Source organism: Maylandia zebra, linkage group LG23 (genome assembly GCF_041146795.1).
Source record: "Maylandia zebra isolate NMK-2024a linkage group LG23, Mzebra_GT3a, whole genome shotgun sequence".
Taxonomy (NCBI): domain Eukaryota; kingdom Metazoa; phylum Chordata; class Actinopteri; order Cichliformes; family Cichlidae; genus Maylandia; species Maylandia zebra.
This window is the reverse complement of record NC_135188.1, coordinates 23,531,988-23,553,501: the sequence shown is the minus strand read 5'-3', so window position 1 is coordinate 23,553,501 and position 21,514 is coordinate 23,531,988. Positions and strand designations below refer to the sequence as shown.

General features: G+C 41.2%; 2 protein-coding genes across 2 annotated transcripts; one reads left to right on the top strand and one right to left on the bottom strand.

The window, feature by feature from the left end:
• The first annotated feature begins 2,369 nt into the window (after positions 1–2,369).
• LOC101467412 (receptor activity-modifying protein 1) lies at positions 2,370–11,917 on the top strand. Its single transcript, XM_004562563.5, has 3 exons — positions 2,370–2,667; positions 4,832–4,970; positions 10,460–11,917. The coding sequence occupies exons 1-3, from the start codon at positions 2,613–2,615 to the stop codon at positions 10,713–10,715; spliced, it is 450 nt and encodes a 149-aa protein (XP_004562620.1). The 5' UTR covers positions 2,370–2,612; the 3' UTR covers positions 10,716–11,917.
• Positions 11,918–14,148: 2,231 nt separating this feature from the next.
• On the bottom strand, positions 14,149–17,391 carry si:ch211-93g23.2 (putative methyltransferase DDB_G0268948). Its single transcript, XM_004562562.4, has 6 exons — positions 17,239–17,391; positions 16,960–17,120; positions 15,776–15,989; positions 15,544–15,647; positions 15,323–15,460; positions 14,149–14,795 (listed from the first exon to the last, which is right to left on the bottom strand). Exons 1-6 carry the CDS (start codon positions 17,344–17,346, stop codon positions 14,708–14,710), a joined length of 813 nt encoding a protein of 270 aa, XP_004562619.1. The 5' UTR covers positions 17,347–17,391; the 3' UTR covers positions 14,149–14,707.
• Positions 17,392–21,514: the final 4,123 nt, after the last annotated feature.

Below are 21,514 nucleotides of genomic sequence, written 5' to 3'. Positions count from 1 at the left end.
TTGTACACATGGGCAATAGGCTGGAACATCTGAACCTAAAGATGCAACTTCACCAGGTAACCTGACACGTAGTCTTTAGACTGTTTGAGGAAATCTGAGAACCCAGAGAAAATCCACCAAGCGTGAAGTGAACAAAAGATGCCACAAGTTCAAACCCAAGAACTTTTTACTATGAAGTGACAGCGCTAACCTCTTCATCACAGTGACACTAAATATATGACAGATACAGAGTGAAATACGTATCCATCCGTTTTCATAACCACTCACCCAGTTCAGGGTCATGAGGGAGCCGAAGTCTGTCCCAGCTGTTGTTGCATAGATACACCTTGGATGGGCCATCAGTCTATCACAGGGCCTAAAGGTTTTCTGTTTTAAAAAAATGAACATTGAAACAATAAAATGATCAAATCTAAGCGTGGAGTTAATATTCTGCATTTTTTCTTTTTCTGCTGTCCGTTAAAATCTAGAAGAAAAGTTGCCTTGTTTGGTCACACATCTTAATCTTGTTCAAGAAAATGTGGAGACGCATTAAACCCGTAGTCTTCCTAATGATCAGGATGGGACGACTCTTTCCTCGGGTGATTTTGTTTCTAGTTTCAAATCTACTCCAATACAGCATAATGAAATGGTCCAATATTCATCAACTTAACACATAAATATCAAATACATATAAATAACATGTTGGATGGTTAATGTTGATCTGTAATGAGTGTAAGCTGTCAGTCTGCTGTTTACCTCGGCCTAAATATACAGATGTGGACAGTATCTGGATGTTCACATCTGCATATTTAGGAGGCTGTAAAGAGTCCAATACAAGTTGATGGGTCTGTGAAGCTCACTTCTGATGACACTGATACTGAATGAGTTGTTGAGGATGTGCTGAACCTTTCTAACAGCAAGAATAGCAGTTAGCCTCTGTTAGCTGCTGTTAACCTCCGTGTGTTGCTGTCAGCTGCTGTTAGCCTATGTTAGCTGCTGTTAGCCTCTGTGTGTTGCTGTTAGCCTCTGTTAGCTGCTGTTAGCTGGCATTGATGAAAAGTTTTTTGAAGCAGAGCTAACATTGTTGGACTAATTGAAAAAACTGTCATGTGAAAATGTAATCACATGTTTTTTTTTAGAAGGAAAGTGCTACTTTTAGGACATCCAAGCCTAATAATTACCTTAACTTGTAACTAGCTGTTATTATTGTTTAGCCAGTAATTGTCAGCTGTCCAGAGACGATAGAGTCATGTGTCTAATCTGCTGACAATAAGCTGAGCATTCAGTTACTGTGGTTCTGTTATTTTGGACCAGCTGCCTGCTGACTTGAGAATAATTACATCTGTGCACACACTAAGGGGGGAAAAAAAGAGTCATAATCTTTCTATTCACAAAGGCCAACACTTAATTGGTGTTTTGTTTTGCTTTGTTTTGTTTTAAGGCATTTTTTGCCCACACAGGTTTTTATGTCTTTATCTTCTGTGTTATTAAATATATGCTATATGTTACATAAGTTATATGTAATAAATGTTATTAAATAACCTCAAAAATACTTACAGTACCTTTTAAGTATTAGCATTTTGTTTCATGATTAAGATTTGCTGTTTGCAGACATGGAAATGAACAAATTCACTATCAAACACCAAAATGAACAAAAGCTTTTTAGCTCCACAATACCTACAAACTTAAAGAAGATGCAGCTTGCACTCTGTCAGTCTACACTCTGTAAAGTCAGCCACATGAAAACACTCATCGGAGCCACTGGATTACTCTCTCACACACCCATCGGCAGAGACAGCCACGCTGGGTGGCAGCACAATGCAGAGCAGCGCTGAGAATACTAATCAATCTGTTCCTGTGCAAAATTCCTCAGATAAAACATTCAATTATAGACATTGCGAGCTGCATGAGATTTGTGCCGATACGAGTGTGACATGAAAATGGGAATTCTGCCTTTGTGTGCTGCTGCTGTGAAATGGGGTCCCAGTGTGAGCCCACCGCCGGGGATGTCTCTGGGTATTCACACTAATGCATTAATCCTAATACAAATAAGGAATGGGGAAAATGTGACATTTAATTAAAGAGTCGTGATGAGTCTGATGACATGCTACCTCACAGTTGGCCTCTGCTGTGAGAGTCATGTATATATGAAAGAAAACCATCCAAATTCTAGATGTTAAATGGTTATAATTGGATTATTCAACAAAAACGTAAATACTGAGGGATTAAAACAGCAGTGTTTTTTCCAGACTCTAAATTGCTGCTATAAAGCATGCACTGTACACTGAACTAATTTTGGTATCTGACTTTGTTTTGTCCCCTGTGAGCAGTTCCACCCAGAAAGCAGCCGGACAAGGGGCTCAGATGACAAGCAGCGCTTCTATGATTAGGGCTGCAGCGAGGAGGGGAAAGGAGGGTGCCACAGAGAAAGGTCAGGGGGGCTTTTACACACAATCAGTTGCCGCCTTCTTGTTGACAGCACACCGTGAACTGCGGTTAATTTGTTTCTAACGTGGTGGCACCGTGACGTTCCCGACTCACTGGCTCTGGCTATTGGAGTTAGAATGAGGCTTTGCCGCTGATCTCCGGGGAGTGAGCAGAGCGCGTGAAACTTTTTGGGGTTTGTGTTCAGCATGGCTCTGGAGACCGCCTTGCTCCTGAAAGCAGGGTTTGTGCTGCTGATGGCAGGTGAGTCCATGGTACTCAGGCAGAGAGTCGCTATAGGTGGATTCAACTTAAACCTTGTTTATGTTTTTCTTTGACAAAAAAAAAGCAGGTCTTTGAAATGTTAGTCTATTTAGAAATTATTAACAAGGCTTGGTTGATTTATGGCAGAAAAAAGGACGAGGTAAGTTGGGATTTTGTTTTCTTGGGTTTCTCGATAATGTCTATGAATAGACTTGATCTGTTTGTTAAAAGTTCACTATGCTCTATGTGCTTTGTTTCTGGAAGAAATTCTGAAAAACCCACCATTATTCACTCAACCTTACATTTCACTAGCATTTGCCCTCATATACCTTCTTGCATGCTCAGCAGGCCATTGTCATTGAACGTAACCAGTCAAAAAGAAAAAAACATAAGTAGCAGCTGTGTGAAGAAGTGCATTTCATGGTTTTACATTTTCAATAACTTTGTTTCAATGTTTGAAAATGAAGGCAAACGTGATACCATATGACTCATGTGATATGTTAGAGAGTAAAGTGGATTATGTCTCCAACATTGCTTGAACCTCTAATAAGAAATTCTTGGGAAACTTTTGGGAATATTGATCCAGAAACACACTGGGAATTCGTTAAATTCATCTAGAAGGAAAGACCATATACTATTAAAGAATGATGTAGCGGTTGTGGGTTCAGCAGTTGCTTTCGGGAAAAAGATGTGTTTCATTTGGGACCATAATTTACAAAAGGAACTCTGTGCTTTTGTTGAATTTCACTTGAAATAGGAATTTAGATATAAACTTACCAGGAAAAAACAATTACTGAAACCTACAAAAATGAGCTGAAACTTGAAAAAACTATAGAGAAGAAGTAGTCTAATCTAAATTCAGTTGGGAATTTGTAATTACTAAACATCACCAACAATATGTGAGTAGGTTGTGGTGCTTAAAGGTTCTTCAGTCAAATACAAAAATATCCCCCACACAATAACACCACCAGCAGCAACCTTAACTGTTGATACGAGGCAGGATGGCGCCATGCTTTCATTAGCTGACATCAAAATCCGAGCAGAAATGGACACTCATCAGACCAGGCAACATTTTCCAGTCTTCGATTGTTTGATTTTTCTGAGTCCACACAAACTGTAGCCTCAGTTTCCTGTTCTTACTGACAAGACTGGCACCCAGTAGGGTCTTCTGTTGCTTTAGGTCAGCCTCTTTTTTAAAGGGTTAATGTCAGCATGGATCATTAATATTTGTGGAAATGATTTCAAATCCCATCATCTAATATTCATGAGAATCAGCTTTTAAAATCCATAAATGTTGAGTCTCAGAGACGCTGACAGAATTTAAGATTCCCATTGGACTGATGCATGTTTCCTAACCTAACAGGGTTGAAGGCAGAAAGTCAATAGAGCATAAACCTTCAGTCAGAAGAACATTTGTCAAACTATGCCTCCATTTTCCTGGAAATTGTAATCCAAATACAATGCTGGTTAACAGCCAAGTTGAGGGGCAACTGTGAATCCTCCAAGCGGCAGTTGCCATCACAGGCTGGTGAAACATGACTGTAGATGATAGACAAGCTAATATTCACTCCTTTTTCAGGAGATTACTGTGCGTTCGTTCAGATCTTGCTTTGCCACAACAGTTTCTCACATTCTTCTTTTGTAGCATCTCTTTTGAAGCTCCCGTGTCAACACATTCAGTCTTCCTTTGAGTGCAGGGAGAGCCAGCAGGGACAGAGCAAATATAATGGGCACACAGTCGGCCCTTATCTGGCCCGAACAGGCTGGAGATCCACCATGTTTCTCGATCGTAACAACAACCTGTTTGTTTCCACGCAGGCGTTTTACACCAGATTAAGCCTCCCTCTCCTACTGTACTCCTCCGTGGTGCTACATTCAGCCTCGAGTCCTGCGGGATGGCCGCGGTCTGCCTCCACGTTTAGAGGCTGTTTACACGCATCTCTGAAGTAAACAAATGGGATTGGGACTTTGCCTGCAAATTAAAATCTTTTCTTAGTGAAAGTAACAGTCTAATAGGGAAGAAATGGCCCAGTAGGAATTACCATTGCCAGGACATGACCTTGTTTGCTGCACAAACATATGCTGCTACAGATATATATTCTGTACAGATATTTTTTTAATTTTTTTAAAATACTTTTGTCTTACTTCTGTTTCTACTTTGTAGCTCAAGTCCTTGCATCAGTGTCTGGCTGTAACAGGGGAGTCTACACGTTTCTTATCAATGATCTCTGCTTGGCCAATTTCACATTCAACATGGAAAATCTGGATCGAGGTTTATGGTGCAGCTGGAAGGACACAATGGAGTGAGTTCACTGACTCGAACATGCAAAAGGGAAGAAACGCATGGTGGGACATAAAATCACAAATTTTCCTGCATGAATCTGTACTTGTAAGTCAAAAAAAATTGCAATTTATAGAGTCACAACCTCCACACAGACCCTGGTAAACAGCAGATATTGTGTGTTGCAAAGCAGCTTACAGATGGAGCAGCGGCTGTAGCCAGGGTGGAGCAACTTAGTTTGCCAGGTACACAATTAGAACAATATCAACTGAACAGTTAGCTTATTTTGGCTGGCTTTGAGATCAGTTTAATGAGATTTTTTGACTTGCTGTCTTATGCTAAATTCAATAAATAATTACGTTGCTGTTACATACAGCAGAGTTCCTTGAGCCTTGAGCCACTCCTCATATTTTTAAATTGTTTGCCTTGAAAGTAGGAAATAGGTGCAGTGATTTATTGAAATGTGCAAACACACATGTAAATACAGCATTAATGTAAGCACATGTAAGCTAATGGGCTTGAAAGTGAATATTTGGTGTGACCACTTTTATTCTTCAGCACAGTCTGAACTCTCTTAGGCAGCTTTCTTGTCATATCTTTAAGTCGTCTTCAGGAATAGTTCTCCAGGCTTCTTGAAGAACATTCAAAGCTCTTCTTTGCGTGTCTCTGCCTTTTGTTCTGTTCTCTGTCAACATGACCCCACACTGCTTCAGTGATATTGAAGTCGTGTTCCACTGTGTGTGATTTTTTTTTTTCTTTTTGCCTGTCCCGTTTGGCTCTTTTGCCATCAGAATTGTTGTCTAAAGGCAAAGAAAGATGCCCAACGGATTTACTTTAACAAATTGACCATCCCAGCCTTGCCGTAATGGTCCATTTGATTCACCTTTTGTTTATTTTATTTTCACTTACTGAATACGGGACAGACTTGACTGGGGGAAAGAAGGGGAGAAAGAAAGAGGGAAAGAGAAACACCTGAGAAGAGGGACGGGGGAGAAGGGCAAAAGACAAAAACCAACAGAACGGGCAGAAAAAAAAGAAAAAAAAAGAAATATAAAATGCATATATCGATCACCTGGATCACCTGCTGAGAAAGAAAAAAGAAAACAAGCAGAAGAGAACGAGTAATAGAATAAACAACATCACAATGATATATGGGAATATGACAGTAAATACTAAATATTAAACATTATTGTGCAGCACATAAGATCAACAGAACACAGTGTGCTTTGAGGTAGGAGCCAAAAAGGGTGTAGTTTGTGGGTGTGATCACCTGTGTGTACACCTGTGAGCATGGACGCGCTTGTTTTTTTAAAAGGTTCCTTCATGTAATGATCTGCTAGAGGGTGTGGGGGGGCCACAGCCCCGTCCTCCAGGGCATGAAGCAGGTATGGAGGAGATCAAAACTCCAGACATCCAGAGGCCCCCAGAACACAAGAGACCAAGGAAGACCAACAGAGGGGCAGCCACACCACTGTCCCAGAAAGAGCTGAGGAGAGTCCCAGATGAGGGCTCACTCAGCAGCCGCGGAGCAGAAGCCAGGGGGAGTTGCAGTGACGCGCCCGTGAGCTCCGCCGGCAGCCAGCCGTGCCTGAGTGACCGAGCCCCAGGCCGAGAGGCCGGGGGCACCCCACCTCCGAAGTGGCCCGAGCGAGCCCCAGGCTCCAGGCCCCGATAAGCGGCCGCCAAGGAGTGAGCCGGTGTGTACCTGGACGCCCACCCCCGGACACAAAGAACCACCAACGCACCGATGTCTGAGGGGGTCCGCCACTGGCAGGGGAAGTGGTGGTAGGGGGAGATAGGCCTCCAAACCTTGGAGGGCCTGAGATGTCCCCAGAGAGGTGGCGCCTGATACCCGACCTGACATATAGACACAGACATACAGGCACACACAGACACAAACATCCATTCCCACCCTCATGCTCTCATATGCACTTACTCCACACTCAACCAACGTGGAGACAGACATAAAGAGACGCTGTACACACGATCACACTCCCCAAGCGTACTCTACAAACCGGGTCTAGGTACCCTTGCCCCTGGAGGGGGAACTGCACCCAGACCCAGGTGGTATTACCCTTTTCCCTGCGGTGGGGGGAGGCAGACCGCCCCGACTCCGCAGCAGCAGGGAGGCCCCACACTCCAGACCGCAGTCGGACGGCCAACTCCTCCTCCTAGCCCCCCCGCTCCAGCAGGCCGCAGAGAATGGGGGTGAGAGAAGACTCCAAACCTCCCTCCACCCGCTCATTGTAGTGTTGATGCATGTGTGTTCTAAGGTGCATTTAAAACCCAGGAGGGCATGGAGCTACCTGCCAGAGAGCAGCAGGTAAGCGCATAGTCCCTCCTGCTAGCCCTCAATGTCTACGTGTGTTGTGTGTGATTTTTTTTATACAGGTCTTTTACTGCATTGGCAGTATGTTTGGGATCATTGTCATGCTGAAAAATGAAGCTGTTGCCAGTCAGATGCTTTCCAGATGATATTACATGGTGTATAAAAACCTGATGGTACTTTTGTGCATTCATAACTCCAAAAATTTTTACAAGATCCCAAACACCACTGGCTGGAGTGTCATATGTGGATTCATCACTCCATCAGACCTGTTGTCACTGAAGCCACCCTTCCACTTAGACCATTTTTGATGAGGCTTCAGTGAACAGTAGATAAATGAGCTGAAGGCACAGATGTATCTCTTAAAGACCTGACACTTCTTAAGGGCATGAATTTTAAATATTGTTTGTGTGCTATAAATAGTTTTTAGGCCTGCTACGTCTTCTGTTGTCCACTCTTACATCCTCAGTGATTGGATGGCTCCCAGGAACTGGACTGAAATGAGTGAAAAGCAGCCATTGTACAAAGAAAAACTTTTGAAAGACCTTCAGAAAGCCTGGAGAACTGTTGCTCAAGAACACTTTAAAAATATCACAAGAAAGTCTGGCTCTTTGGAAGAGAGTAAAGTGGGTTGGCATCAGTGTAACAGAAGAATGATGGTGAGAAAAGCTGAAGTCCTCATGCTGTCATGTGCATGAGGATTTTTGATATCTCAGTCATTTCGCAGTTAAACAGCTATAAGAAGCAGCTGATGGCAGTGTTCTGGATTCACACCCAGACTATATAAGTCTTTAATATGCCAACATTAAGGCCTCGTGTTTATATCATTCACCTCTAAGTGAGTACTAATATCTTAGCAGGTGCACTGACAGACTGGTATTTCTGAGCTCATTAGAGGCAAAAAACTTGTTTATCTATCTGTTTATCGGTTTACTCTCTCATGCACCAACACCAGGGGAAAGCTTTACTGTATTTGTTGGCCATTATATCGTCTCAGTACTTGGTGGCTTTGTTTCCAAACCCTGACAGTCAGGGAGTGAGTCAGACAGGAGGATGAAGGGAGCCGGGGGACGCAAAGAAGAAGCTGCTGTCAAAACTGTGTGATTTCCCTCCTGGTTCACAGTCCTCACTTGGTCCAGCACATAACTGGGGGTGGTGCTCTGTGTGTGTGTGTGTGTGTGTGTGTGTGTGTGTGTGTGTGTGTGTGTGTGTGTGTGTGTGTGTGTGTGTGTGTGAGTGAGTGTGTGTGTGTGTGTGTGTGTGTGTCCATGGATATGTGTGCTCAGTTGTAACTCATAAAGAATTTGCACAGGCAGTTGGAGGGGCTGGCAGTTGCATCACCAAACTCCTAGCAACAACGTTTGACGCCACTGTTCAGGCTCACAGGAAAACAGCCGGTACAGAGAAAATTACAAGTATTGAAAAAATATTTGTGGATTCGGGCTGTATAGTAATAATGACAAGTAAAACATGAATTCAAAGACCAGACATGTACCATTGCTCATTTCAATACAATCAGTCTTTTTACTCCTGTTATAGCTTTCCTTAATTAGGTATGACGTGGACTCCACTTCAGTCGTGTACTGAATATAAGACAGTTGTCATCGTCTGGTTTATGGACCGATGTTTTGAAGCTGAAAGTTTAGCATTTTGACGTTCATTTCCTTTGCTCCAATGCGCAGCCACCGAATTGTAACAGCATGAGACCTGATAAAGTGATGAAGCGCTTTCATCTTCTTCAGTGGCTATTTTACTTCTGGCACCAGTCTGATCATATCTTCCTGTTGTCAGATATCCATCACCTGTTCAGCGCAGTAGTTGCCATCGTGTGGCTCTAAATTCTCTCACTTTTTTTGTGTTTATTTTTTTAAACAAACTTCACAGATGGTAAATGGATTAGTACTCGTATGACGCCTTTCCTCTTTAACTGAGCATTTAAAGCAATTTTTACTGCAAGCCACATTCTCCCAGTCTCACATGCATTCATAAATGCCTTTGGTCATGCACACACTTACACTTCGATAGAAGAATCGGAAGGAACTCAGAGTTTAGTATCTCACCCAAGGATACTTCGATTATCTGGGGATCATATCACCCAATTTTCAATTGGTGGATGACCCGCTCTACCTTCTAAACCACAACTGCTCCACAGCAAGGGGCATGAGCGGGTCATGGTCCCTGGCTTTTCCAACCTACATGTCCAAGTAACCTTGAGCGAGATACTAAACCCTGAGTTGTTTATTATTTATGAAAACGTTTGTGCTTCTGTCTCTGAAAGTTTCAGCACTGGACCTTATTAGAATCGTAATACAAGGTACATGTAAACGTAGCTGCTGAGGCACAGGAAAACCTTTTGGTGATGAGGGAGAAGGACTGATAAATGACAAAGGTAATGCAACGCTATAAATACACAAGGAACTAACGAGATATAGGGGAAATCAGTGACCCAGGGACGACAGTCACAAAGGGGGAGAAAAGGCAAATTAAGGAAGTAAAACAACAGTTCACAAACAGGTTGGAGCAGCTAGGGATCCAACCACCAACCCTCCAGTTAAGAGATCACCTGCTGTACCTACTGAGCCACAGCTGCTTCATTAAACCATCTCAGGATGGCCATTGTCGAAGTCGTCGTTGGTGCTGACCCCAAACCTAAGCCTAACTAACCGTAAACAAGAAGATCAAGTTTTGCCCGTTTTTGCCTTTCTGTACGGTACGGCAGGCTTAGGCTCACACCTCAGAGGGTTAAAGGGTTGGATTTTGTGATCACTTCACATTCAGAAACAGAGTTAGGCACAGTGGCCGTCTGGAACAGAATCTCTCCTGGTATGGTGCAATGCTGTACTAAGGGCAGTACCCTGTTGGTATGCATCTCCATTTCCTCTGCTCCTCACTACTTAGCAGTTATATTTAGCAGTGTTAAGCCCACTGGTAATTCTAGACACTCTTTTGCCTTTTTTTCTCCCCACCAACAGGAATACCCTGCTCTATTCCCTCTCTGAAAGGACGTTTCAAAGACATCACAAGATTCCAGCCGATATTTCTGTAACAATTTGGGTTTTCAGCTTGATTACTTTAAAATGTTTCACCAAACATTCAGAAAAAGGATCAACTTTAGTAACATCTTTTCTTTAATTACACATACTAAGTTCAGCATGAATCTGCCTGTGCTCTGCTGTCCTCTGCAGGATCTATGAGGGACTCACAAACTGCACATACCAGGTGGCCTTGAGGATAAACTGCTTCTGGCCAAATCAGATAGTCGACCGTTTCTTCATGGAGATTCATCAGATCTACTTTCATGACTGCGCTCTGACTGGTCGGCTCCTGCATGACCCACCGATTAGCATCCTCGCCCCATTTATCACAGTGCCTGTACTGGTCACCCTGCTCATGACTGCTGTAGTGGTGTGGAGGAGCAAACGCACACAGGGAATGCTATAGGGACCGTCAGAGTGTTAGGTTTGGGCTTGTAGAGCGTTCCGGAAGACATTTCTTAAGCATAAAGCATGCTCTTTTAATTTTCTTTTCATATTCCCGTGTTGATATTGAGCATATTGACTATTTGGAAGCTGCAGTGAAACAATTGCATGTTGTGAAAGATGTTAATAGAAATAAATTCTGTATTTGGTATTAAAACTGTCTGTCCAGTCACTTCTGGTGGCTAAGTTCACCTCTATGAAAACGCCTACGTCAGGGACACAAAACACTTTTTACAGAAATTTCTATAGCAGATATTGGAAAAACAGGAATTTATTTAATTGTTTATTAGTTACATAGTTACCTTGGTGTCGCATGAACAGCAATGTGGGTCGAGTTTTTAGCAACAGGAAAAGCTGCAAAACTTATGACAATACAGCTAAAAGTTCAAAATGTGTCCTCTACTTCACATTTTCTAAAACCTTCCAGTGGGTCAGATTGGATTCAGTGGACTTTTAAAGCCATTTATGTTAATTACCATCTGACATCATGGCCCTTACAAACAATCTGCATAAATAACACCTGACAGTAGAAGAGACTTACGTGATTGGAGCCATTCGGAGGAGGGTGAAGAGATGAAAAGGAGAGCGGGAATTAGAAAACAAATGTAGGATGAAGAGAGGAAACTGTATGAAATAATTTTAACAGCCAAAATAAACAATGTTACAGTTTTATAGTTCCTCTATATTTGTTTACCTTTGAATAAATTCCACAGTGTATTTATTAATCATTTTTGAGGCAACATTTACAATGAAGCAGGCACTTAGTTATCGTAACACAAAGACAGTTAAAGTCAGCTAAACGGCATCAATCTGTCCTGTCGTTTGGTGCAAATCAGTGATAAAAACTGCGCCAGAGAGGCAACAACAAGACCTCAGGGCATTGCTCTCTCCGTATCCCTACAGTTTTGCTTTTTGCTAGTGTTCTTGTGACTGCTGCTAGCATGACTTTTTGTGCGAGTAGGAGCAGAAGCACCTGACACGTCTACAACTGCTGCCCTCTAGTCTTCACAGATGATTTTGCAGTAACACAAAACGTCTCCAGACTCTTTAATATCTGTCACGTGAGCGCAGTGTTGGCCACTGTTTGCAAAAATTATAAAATAACGATATAATAAAATGAGGATATTTATATTTACAGTGGGGCAAAAAAGTATTTAGTCAGCCACCGATTGTGCAAGTTCCCCCACCTAAAATGATGACAGAGGTCAGTAATTTGTACCAGAGGTACACTTCAACTGTGAGAGACAGAATGTGAAAAAAAAATCCATGAATCCACATGGTAGGATTTGTAAAGAATTTATTCGTAAATCAGGGTGGAAAATAAGTATTTGGTCACCTCAAACAAGGAAAATCTCTGGCTCTCACAGACCTGTAATGTCTTCTGTAAGAAGCTTTTCTGTCCCCCACTCGTTACCTGTATGAATGGCACCTGTTTGAACTCATCATCTGTATAAAAGACACCTGTCCACAGCCTCAAACAGTCAGACTCCAAACTCCGCCATGGCCAAGACCAAAGAGCTTTCGAAGGACACCAGGAAAAGTATTGTAGACCTGCACCAGACTGGGAAGAGTGAATCTACAATAGGCAAGCAGCTTGGTGTGAAAAAATCAACTGTGGGAGCAATCATCAGAAAATGGAAGACATACAAGACCACTGATAATCTCCCTCGATCTGGGGCTCCACGCAAGATCTCATCCCGTGGGGTCAAAATGATCATGAGAACGGTGAGCAAAGATCCCAGAACCACACGGGGGGACCTGGTGAATGACCTGCAGAGAGCTGGGACCAAAGTAACAAAGGTCACCATCAGTAACACACTACAACGGCAGGGAATCAAATCCCGCAGTGCCAGACGTGTTCCGCTGCTGAAGCCAGTGCATGTCCAGGCCCGTCTGAAGTTTGCCAGAGAGCACATGGATGATACAGCAGAGGATTGGGAGAATGTCATGTGGTCAGATGAAACCAAAGTAGAACTTTTTGGTATAAACTCAACTCGTCGTGTTTGGAGGAAGAAGAATACTGAGTTGCATCCCAAGAACACCATACCTACTGTGAAGCATGGGGGTGGAAACATCATGCTATGGGGCTGTTTTTCTGCCAAGGGGACAGGACGACTGATCCGTGTTAAGGACAGAATGAATGGGGCCATGTATCGTGAGATTTTGAGCCAAAACCTCCTTCCATCAGTGAGAACTTTGAAGATGAAACGAGGCTGGGTCTTCCAACATGACAATGATCCAAAACACACCGCCCGGGCAACAAAGGAGTGGCTCCGTAAGAAGCATTTGAAAGTCCTGGAGTGGCCTAGCCAGTCTCCAGACCTCAACCCCATAGAAAATCTGTGGCGGGAGTTGAAAGTCCGTGTTGCTCGGCGACAGCCCCAAAACATCACTGCTCTCGAGAAGATCTGCATGGAGGAATGGGCCAAAATACCAGCTACTGTGTGTGCAAACCTGGTAAAGACCTATAGTAAACGTTTGACCTCTGTTATTGCCAACAAAGGTTATGTTACAAAGTATTGAGTTGTATTTTTGTTATTGACCAAATACTTATTTTCCACCCTAATTTACGAATAAATTCTTTACAAATCCTACCATGTGGATTTATGGATTTTTTTTTCACATTCTGTCTCTCACAGTTGAAGTGTACCTCTGGTGCAAATTACTGACCTCTGTCGTCATTTTAGGTGGGGGAACTTGCACAATCGGTGGCTGACTAAATACTTTTTTGCCCCACTGTATGTCCAATGTGTGGCTTCAAACTATGCAGCACTTTTTAACTCTGTGTTTTGAAAAGTGCTTTACAAATAAAGTTATTGTTAACAAGTTATTATTCTCTTCCCCTTCCTACTTCCACAAAGTAGCAGATACAACTAGTTTATTAGACAAATAAGCTGGTCAGTCACTGAAAACATGTGGTGCAGAGTTGTTATGGTTTTCTATTTTCTAAATGGTTTTTATTTTTTTTTTGAGGTTGTTGTTTTTTTTAATTTGGTGTAATTTCATTTAGTTTCCAAAGTGAATTTTCTCATTTCAGTGTTTGAGAATGTTTAGTTTGTTTTTAATTATTGTTTTTGTCTTTTTTCATTATAAGTTCATGGAGGGCATGTGCCAGAGGCATGATTTAGGAACATTAATACAGGTATTACAATAAAACACACTATGAGTCAACTGTCTAGAGAACAGTTGACTCATAGTGCATCATAGTATTGTAGACATCTATGTCTGTCAGTGACTAATTAGGCAAGTTGTAATATTTTTTTTTAAACCAAACCACTAAGGATACTAAGGATATTTCAACTAATCTATCTATCTATCTATCTATCTATCTATCTATCTATCTATCTATCTATCTATCATTTTATACTTCAATAACTTGTAATTTGAAAATAGAGGCTGGGGTACTTACATATTCATAAACTTCACATTTCATATCATTACAGTACACAGAGGTTTCACATCACTTAAAGAAACTTTTTCTTTTACTGCAGTTCACTTATTACAAAAAGAAACAAAAGTGCACTCAATACTTGTCAAACTTAAGATTTTAAGATTGCACACGAGATTTTCATGGACTTCATTACAACAAAATGGCTCCATCTAGTGTTCACTCTCAGATTTTCTATAAGGCAGTTGATAGTCAGTAGTCTAAAATTAACTGAAGAGCAGCTTCATTTCATTCAGATTCGAGTTAATATTAATAGAAAATTCTGATTTGCATTTTCAGAAAGAGATAAAAAAAAAAGGAAGCGCTGTGAGGCTTGTACAACACGGCGCTCATCAGTAGGTCTAAACAATTAAAAAATAACACAAAAAAAATTGCTAATGCACTCTGTTAGAGTTAAAATCTTTAATAAAAATCAGGGTCTAACAAGGCAGTTGTTTGTTTTAAGTGGTGACGAGCTAAAAAACCTTGGAAAGCAATCCTAAACAGGATTCATGCATTCTGAGTGATCAAGGTTTGCACGCCAGCCAGTAGAAATAATGCATAATCATCATGACTTCTGTCTTAGGAGAGGACACCTTCATTGCAGACATCAACCTGGGATAAAAGACAGAGAGACAGAATGGTTCATTATGATTTAGAGGAACTATTGGATGACAGATTATGTGAAGTTGTAAATTAACAGCAACCTCCAGAGGCTCTATCCTTCATTAAATTAGGCAAACATGCAGGTGAAACTCTTTAAAGAGACAGAACAAAGTGAAACTGTTTAAATCTTCCCAAACTTTAACAGTAATTAAATACAATGTCATACTTATATCCATGTAAAAGTTATGGCTCAGCAATTCTCCTCCATATATTGTGCTTGCTGAGCTATTCTCTCATGTCACTGGCGGGGGAATTAATGGGGGCTATATTATCAAAGCAGTAAAAGCCTTCAACAGTTAAGCTTAGTCAAGCAATGTTTGGCTTTTCTGATTAATGCCCCAGACTGTGCCAGTTTGATAATCAGAAATAAATTAAGCTGGGAAGATTACAGGAATCAACGGTCAGCGCCAGGTGAAGGGAGGTGAGGGTTCAAGGCCAGGAGTTAACGACTAGACTGGTGAAGTTCAATGTCTCACTTGTTCCTGATATGGTCAGAGAGATGTTTGGCCTCGGCGGGGTCCTTATTCTTCAGTTTCTGGTAGCTGGAGAAGGTCTCCACCATGCCAATATATTGACTCAATGGCAGGGTTCTTTTCGTCTGCAGGCACTCGTTCCTGGACACATTTGGACTCATAAATAAGTATGTTCTGGTCAACGTAACTGAAGTCGACTTCTGGCAAAGCTTCTGAGAACTCACCACTCTTTGTCTGGGTAAGAGCAGGAGTTGAACATGTCTAGGTAGATCTTCTTAGAGGATTTTCCAATGTAGGGATCTCGGAATGGAAGCAGGGCACCATAAAACTGGTGGGACAAAGAAAGAAAGCAAAGACAAACTTTAAAGCTTTTTGGGGAAAGCATTCATTTATAGTGGCTGAAAACCTACATCAGTACTCTATTTCTGCACATGAGCTTTTAGATTTGGGATGAACCTCTTTGCATATGTCATTGAGAGTGCTGGAGATGTCTCCGTACTCAAGTTCCATGTCCATGGTGTAGCTAAGGAGAGCCAGGCAGCCTCCAGGCTTCAGCACCCTGTCAGCCTCCTTGAGGAACCGCTGGTGATCAAACCAATGAGCTGCTGTCATGGCACTCAAAAGGTCCACCTCTCCAGATGTAAATGGTAGCTCTTCTGCTGGACACTGCCTGATGTTAAGGTGAACAGAGTCAGGACAAGGAAAAAATAGGGCCCATTATAGATGGGAGAGATGAATAAGGGAAAAGCTTTGAATAACAAAGCATATTCTTGCTTTTGTGGATGATCTTATTTGGATTCTCTTCCATTTGTAGAGGAATAATATAATTCAATGCTGGTAATTTAGTTTAGGGCTCAAGTCTCCAAGGGCAGTGCAAACATGTCGCCACTTTTTTCTCTGGAGTTTTCTTTCAAAATTTAAAACCACTCATCCATTTGCAGCCCATCCAAGTCAGAAAGTGGGAGTGGAGCCCATCCCAGGTGTTGCAGGTTCAACACCCCCTGGACAGGTCACTAATCTCTTGCTAGGCAAACACATAGAGTAAGAGCCATTCACGCTTACTTTCCCACCTAAGGTCAATTTAGAATAATCAACTAATCTCACTCCATGTTTGTCTTTGGACCGTGAAGGGGAGAAAAGACCCGTGCCTGGATTCAAACCTAAGACCTTCTCATGATGCTAACCTCAGATCGGATGAAACAACCTGCTGAAGTTAAGAACATCAATATGTGTCAATATCTGTCTGACAGGTGGGTGTGGGACTTATAGAAGACCACTTTGCCTGGTACTGATTGCGGGTCCAAGTGCTTCTGATCAAGGCCACGTCCCATGGATAATATGAGGCCACCGGTGACCCCTGTAACACTAGAATTTGATCTTCTATGATGGTTTTGTTTGAGAATGCTACCCAAAGTGGTAAGCTCTTTGCAAAGAACTTACAACCATGTTTATCTAAAGCTATCTTCATCTACAACAATCAAGGAATGATTGACGTAATGTAGCCTTTACTTAAAGAACTTCCCCAAAAAACGAAATAATTACATAATGAAGATGCTGAAGAAAGCACAGAACCTTTGACACATTGGTTTATCTAAATCACAGCCTTTATTTCACATCCACCACATTTTGTTCCCCTTCACCTGTATGAGACATTTGGAGGGTTCTTATTGGCTTGCGCTGTCTCTATCTGGACGGGGCTGACGTCGGTTCCAACCACTTTGGTGAAGTATGGAGCCAAAAGGGTCGTCCCTTGCCCCGATCCACAGCCTACATCCAGTGCAAGGTTGAATGGTTTTGGTGTCTAAGAGAAATGCTGTGATTTTAGAGTACATTTAACTGCCTGAATGTAATAGAACATTAATAGATAGAGACACAGGATTTGTTCAAATGCTATCAAGCACATAAGCATAAACACATACCCTTTTCTCCATAAAGTTCATAACTGTGCTGACCAGCTCCTGGGGTGCCACTCTGTACTGCAGGTAAGCCGCTGCATGATCTTTCCCCTCAAAGAGCCGCACAGCCATGTTGCTCCAGCAGTGTGCCTGCAGACTGTATGCAATATGTGACTGAATACTATGACTCGGTACTTTGAGCTCGTCTTTATTTAACCACCGAGTTGAAGATTAACTGCCAGAGCTGTGCACTGTGCACCATGTGCTACGGCTCGCTAATAAAACTATGCATGGGATCAATTCTTTTAAAATGTAGCATCGCAGTTAATGATCAACTAGGTGGCACATGACGATGGGAATGACATGCATTACACAGGCAACAATAAGCTTAACTTTACACGCATATTACAAAAAATATTCAGGACTTTATATTCAAACATAGCATTTGTCTTATAGTTTTGGTCAAGAATGGAAAAGCATTTTTATTATTATTACTTCTCCTACAGATTCAGTGCTGTGCATTCATACGTCTGCACCTTTAGGCAACAATCAGCAGATGGCAGTAAATGCTCACATAGATATGATGCTGTGTGCTGAAGAAGCAGACAGCTGCTGAAAATAATTTAAAAACAAATTTTTCATCAGTTGAACTTGAAAGAAGTCATCTCCTTGTTTATTCTTACACAGAGTTGTACATTGATATTATGACTATCTGGAGAAAATTAAAGTTTGATAAAAACTCTTATTATATATTTTATACTCAAAAATGTATCTGCTCCTGCAGATCGACTCCATATAATCTGTTCAACCTCACACTTTGGTTCCAAGAACATCCTGAAGTAATTTAAGTTGGAGGCTCTTCAAACAGCCTCAGCCTTGTATTTTCTTACCAATCAACAAACATTGATCCTTCCTGCTTCCCTGTTCAATATCTATTGTCAGATATGGTTTGCAATAAGGGTTGTGTTAAAAAAAAAAGAGAGAGAGATGGCAGGGGTTGGAGTAAAGAGGAGACGGAGGAGGAGGTTCCGGTAAGGTGTCCAACTCTTACCCTCACCATGAGGCTGCGTGCAGCCCTGCAAATCAATCAACTCTGATCAAACCTGTCAGCTATATTCAATTTAAACTGGTCACTGCTCTCTCTCTCTCTCTCTCTCTCTCTCTCTCTCTCTCTGTGTGTGTGTGTGTGTGTGTGTGATGGCAACACAAAGTTGCCATCCATGTACGTGTTTCTGCTCAAACCAGTGTTGCACCAAGTCTTTATCACCATGTCTTATTACAGTGTCCCCACAAAAACACACACACGCACACACAGGAGTCATTAAAACACAAAGCCAGTGGAGTCAGACAAACAGCCTCACATATTGCTTTAATATCTGCAGGCAGTCCCGACACAGTAAAAAAGAGCTATGGGAGCGCTTCCATCGACTGTGACAAGCAGTGTTGCTAATGCTGCATGGGGAATTTCAACTGAAAAGCAATCACACAGGTAATCCACAGCAGGAGGAGAATTTATTACAGATACTTTATTTAAACGTGGCTTTCCCCCCCATGAAAGCAGGTGAAATGAAAAAGAAAAATTATATTTTTTGCACATTATATAGTGTAGAATTCCTAAATTTGTATCTGTTTTAAAAGGCAGGAATTATGGGCAAGGCGATAAGGGCTGATGAGTATGTACAGTATAAATCATAAAAATGCATTCAAACCAAAAAATAGATGTATGTGCAGTTGTAAATACCCACACACTCATTTCGTCTTTCTTCAGACAGCGTGAGTACAGAAACACGCAGGGTAGGGGAATGGATAGATGGGGATTGAGTATAAAATCCCACTTCCCTGTGGAAATCTCAGCAGGTAGAAGCAGATTGCAGCTGTTGGATGGAATCCATGAATTTAGAAAACAGTCTGAAAGCCGTGATATTTTTGAGGGCGGGAAATTTTTGTCATGGCTTTTGAAGTATTTTCACAGACCCATGATTCCTTCAGCACACTATTATAAAGGAAACATCATGGAAACCCCTAAATGAAAACAGTGACAGTCTCTGAGAGTGTAGTATTGAAGCCATTTGGAGATTAAATTTAGCCTGGCTATTAGCACAAGTCTTAATAAGAGGGGATTTCCATTCAACTAAACTAAGAAAGGGTTCACCAGAAAAAATAGCCCTTATTTCAAATTGAGTTGCTACTAAATACTGACTAACATCTACCAAATGTATTGCATATTTATTGCAGAACTTTATTGCGCATATACCTAATTTTAGCCTGTTAGCTTGCTTCCCATTTAGCTTAAGTTGTTTAAATTTAAGATGGTTTATGGCCCATAAAATTGGCATCTGTTAACTCATAACCCAAGTTACATTTCACAAAAGAAGAAAGTTCATTGTAAGGTTTGTGACCTCTTTTTGAACCAAAATACTGAACCGGTTGTGTTAGCATAATCAGTTAGGTTAGCTTAATTGTGTATTTTCTAATCATTCTGAAACCTATGTCTGCATTAAAAAAAAAATACTATTTAAGCTTATATATTATTTTATGGCAGTTTTAACCTAAATAATCATAAAAACCCATATAGCTAGCTATTGTTTAACACTAAAATTGGCATGAGAGTAACTATTAATCGTCTAAAGACCCTTAAAAATCCTCAATCTGATATTTCATGACTTTTACTAAAATGGTTTTGTTCATCATATAGTGCAGCGGTTCCCAAACTTTTTTTGCTGGGCCCCCCTTGTTTTACAAGAAAAATGTTCGCGCCCCACTGCGTGAACACGCACGAACACATCCTGCAATCACACACACCCATATTTTGCTCCATTGCGGTTTATTTATTTCACACCTCAAACATTTAGTAAACAATTAAGCAAATACAAGTAATCTGCAATAAATTACAGGTAGTAAGAAAATAAACTACTAACTCTTTTACGCTACGTCCACACCTACACGGGTATTTTTGAACACGCAGCTGTTTCGTCCACACGTACCGGTAAATGGCGTTTCGAATCACCTAAAACTGAGATTTTTTAAAACTCCTTTTTTGCGTTTACGTGTGGATGAGGAATACAGAGTTCGTCATGCAATGTCAAAGGTATGTGCCTTTTTTCACGTCACGCGGTGCGCCAAGTTATTGTTTACATGAGATGAATTGCAGACTGGGCGATTAACAGACAAAATACTGTTAATCTGACTATCTGCAGGTTTTACACGCTTACATATACACACGCAGTTACTGTCCGTCCATTTACAAAGGCAGAGACGTCACGGTGTGATTATTTTACGTGTGGTTTTTTTTTCCCCCTGTGTAATAATATTCAACATTGCTATCAATACATTTTTCAAAAAATGTCTCTCTGTGCAAAATAGGTAAACATAAACAGCTGTGGGATACTGTTTGTCCGTGATTTAGACAGGGGGAACAAATCGTGGCAGGATCAGCCTGATGTTATTTGTATCTCACTGTAACTTTACTGTATAAAGTATAGTATAGTATGTATATCTCCAAAATGTCAGGAGTAGTAAGTCATTACAAGAAGTGTTTGTGAACTAAAAATCAAGAATGTGGGATACTGTTTGTCCGTGATTTAAACAGCCCAGCGCTGCTCCCGACGAAGGGAAACCCAATTCTGCAGGCCTACCTCGGCACTTGTGCAGGTGAAGCCAAAGGGAAGATTTGCTTCACCATATTTTCTAGTCTTTGGCTTAGAATGAAGTTGGCTTGGAAACATATTCAGCGATGCTTCATCTCCTGCTTTGTGTTTCTGTAGGCGCCCGTGCTAGCAGTGTCCAAGCGTTTTGTTTTTTTCCCCCTTTTTCATCCCGCGCTCCCCCTGGCATGGCTCTGCGCCCCTAGGTGGCGGGCCCCACACTTTGGGAAGGTCTGATATAGTGTATGTTGTTAAATGTGGAATAAACAAAATTGCATCACAACACAACTTATTATTAGCTAATACTAGAACTCCCAATAGAATCATTTTGACCCAATAGAAAGCAATGTTTGGAACCCCCTACACACATCTTGACATGAAAACCACTGTAACTATACTATTAGACTATAGACCACTATTTTATTATTATGATCTGAATTGATGTGAATTGTAAAATCAGTAAAAACACCAGAAATTTAAACTGAAATTTAAATTCATATCTTGTTAACTCTTATAATGTAAAAACTTGAATGAAAATTAACAATTTAGCTTGAATTGTATAGATATTAGCCTGTTTCACATTTAGCTCGATTAGCGTGAATATTGTTCAAAACTAAAATATCCTGTGAAATAAACCTTACTGATATCAATTTGGG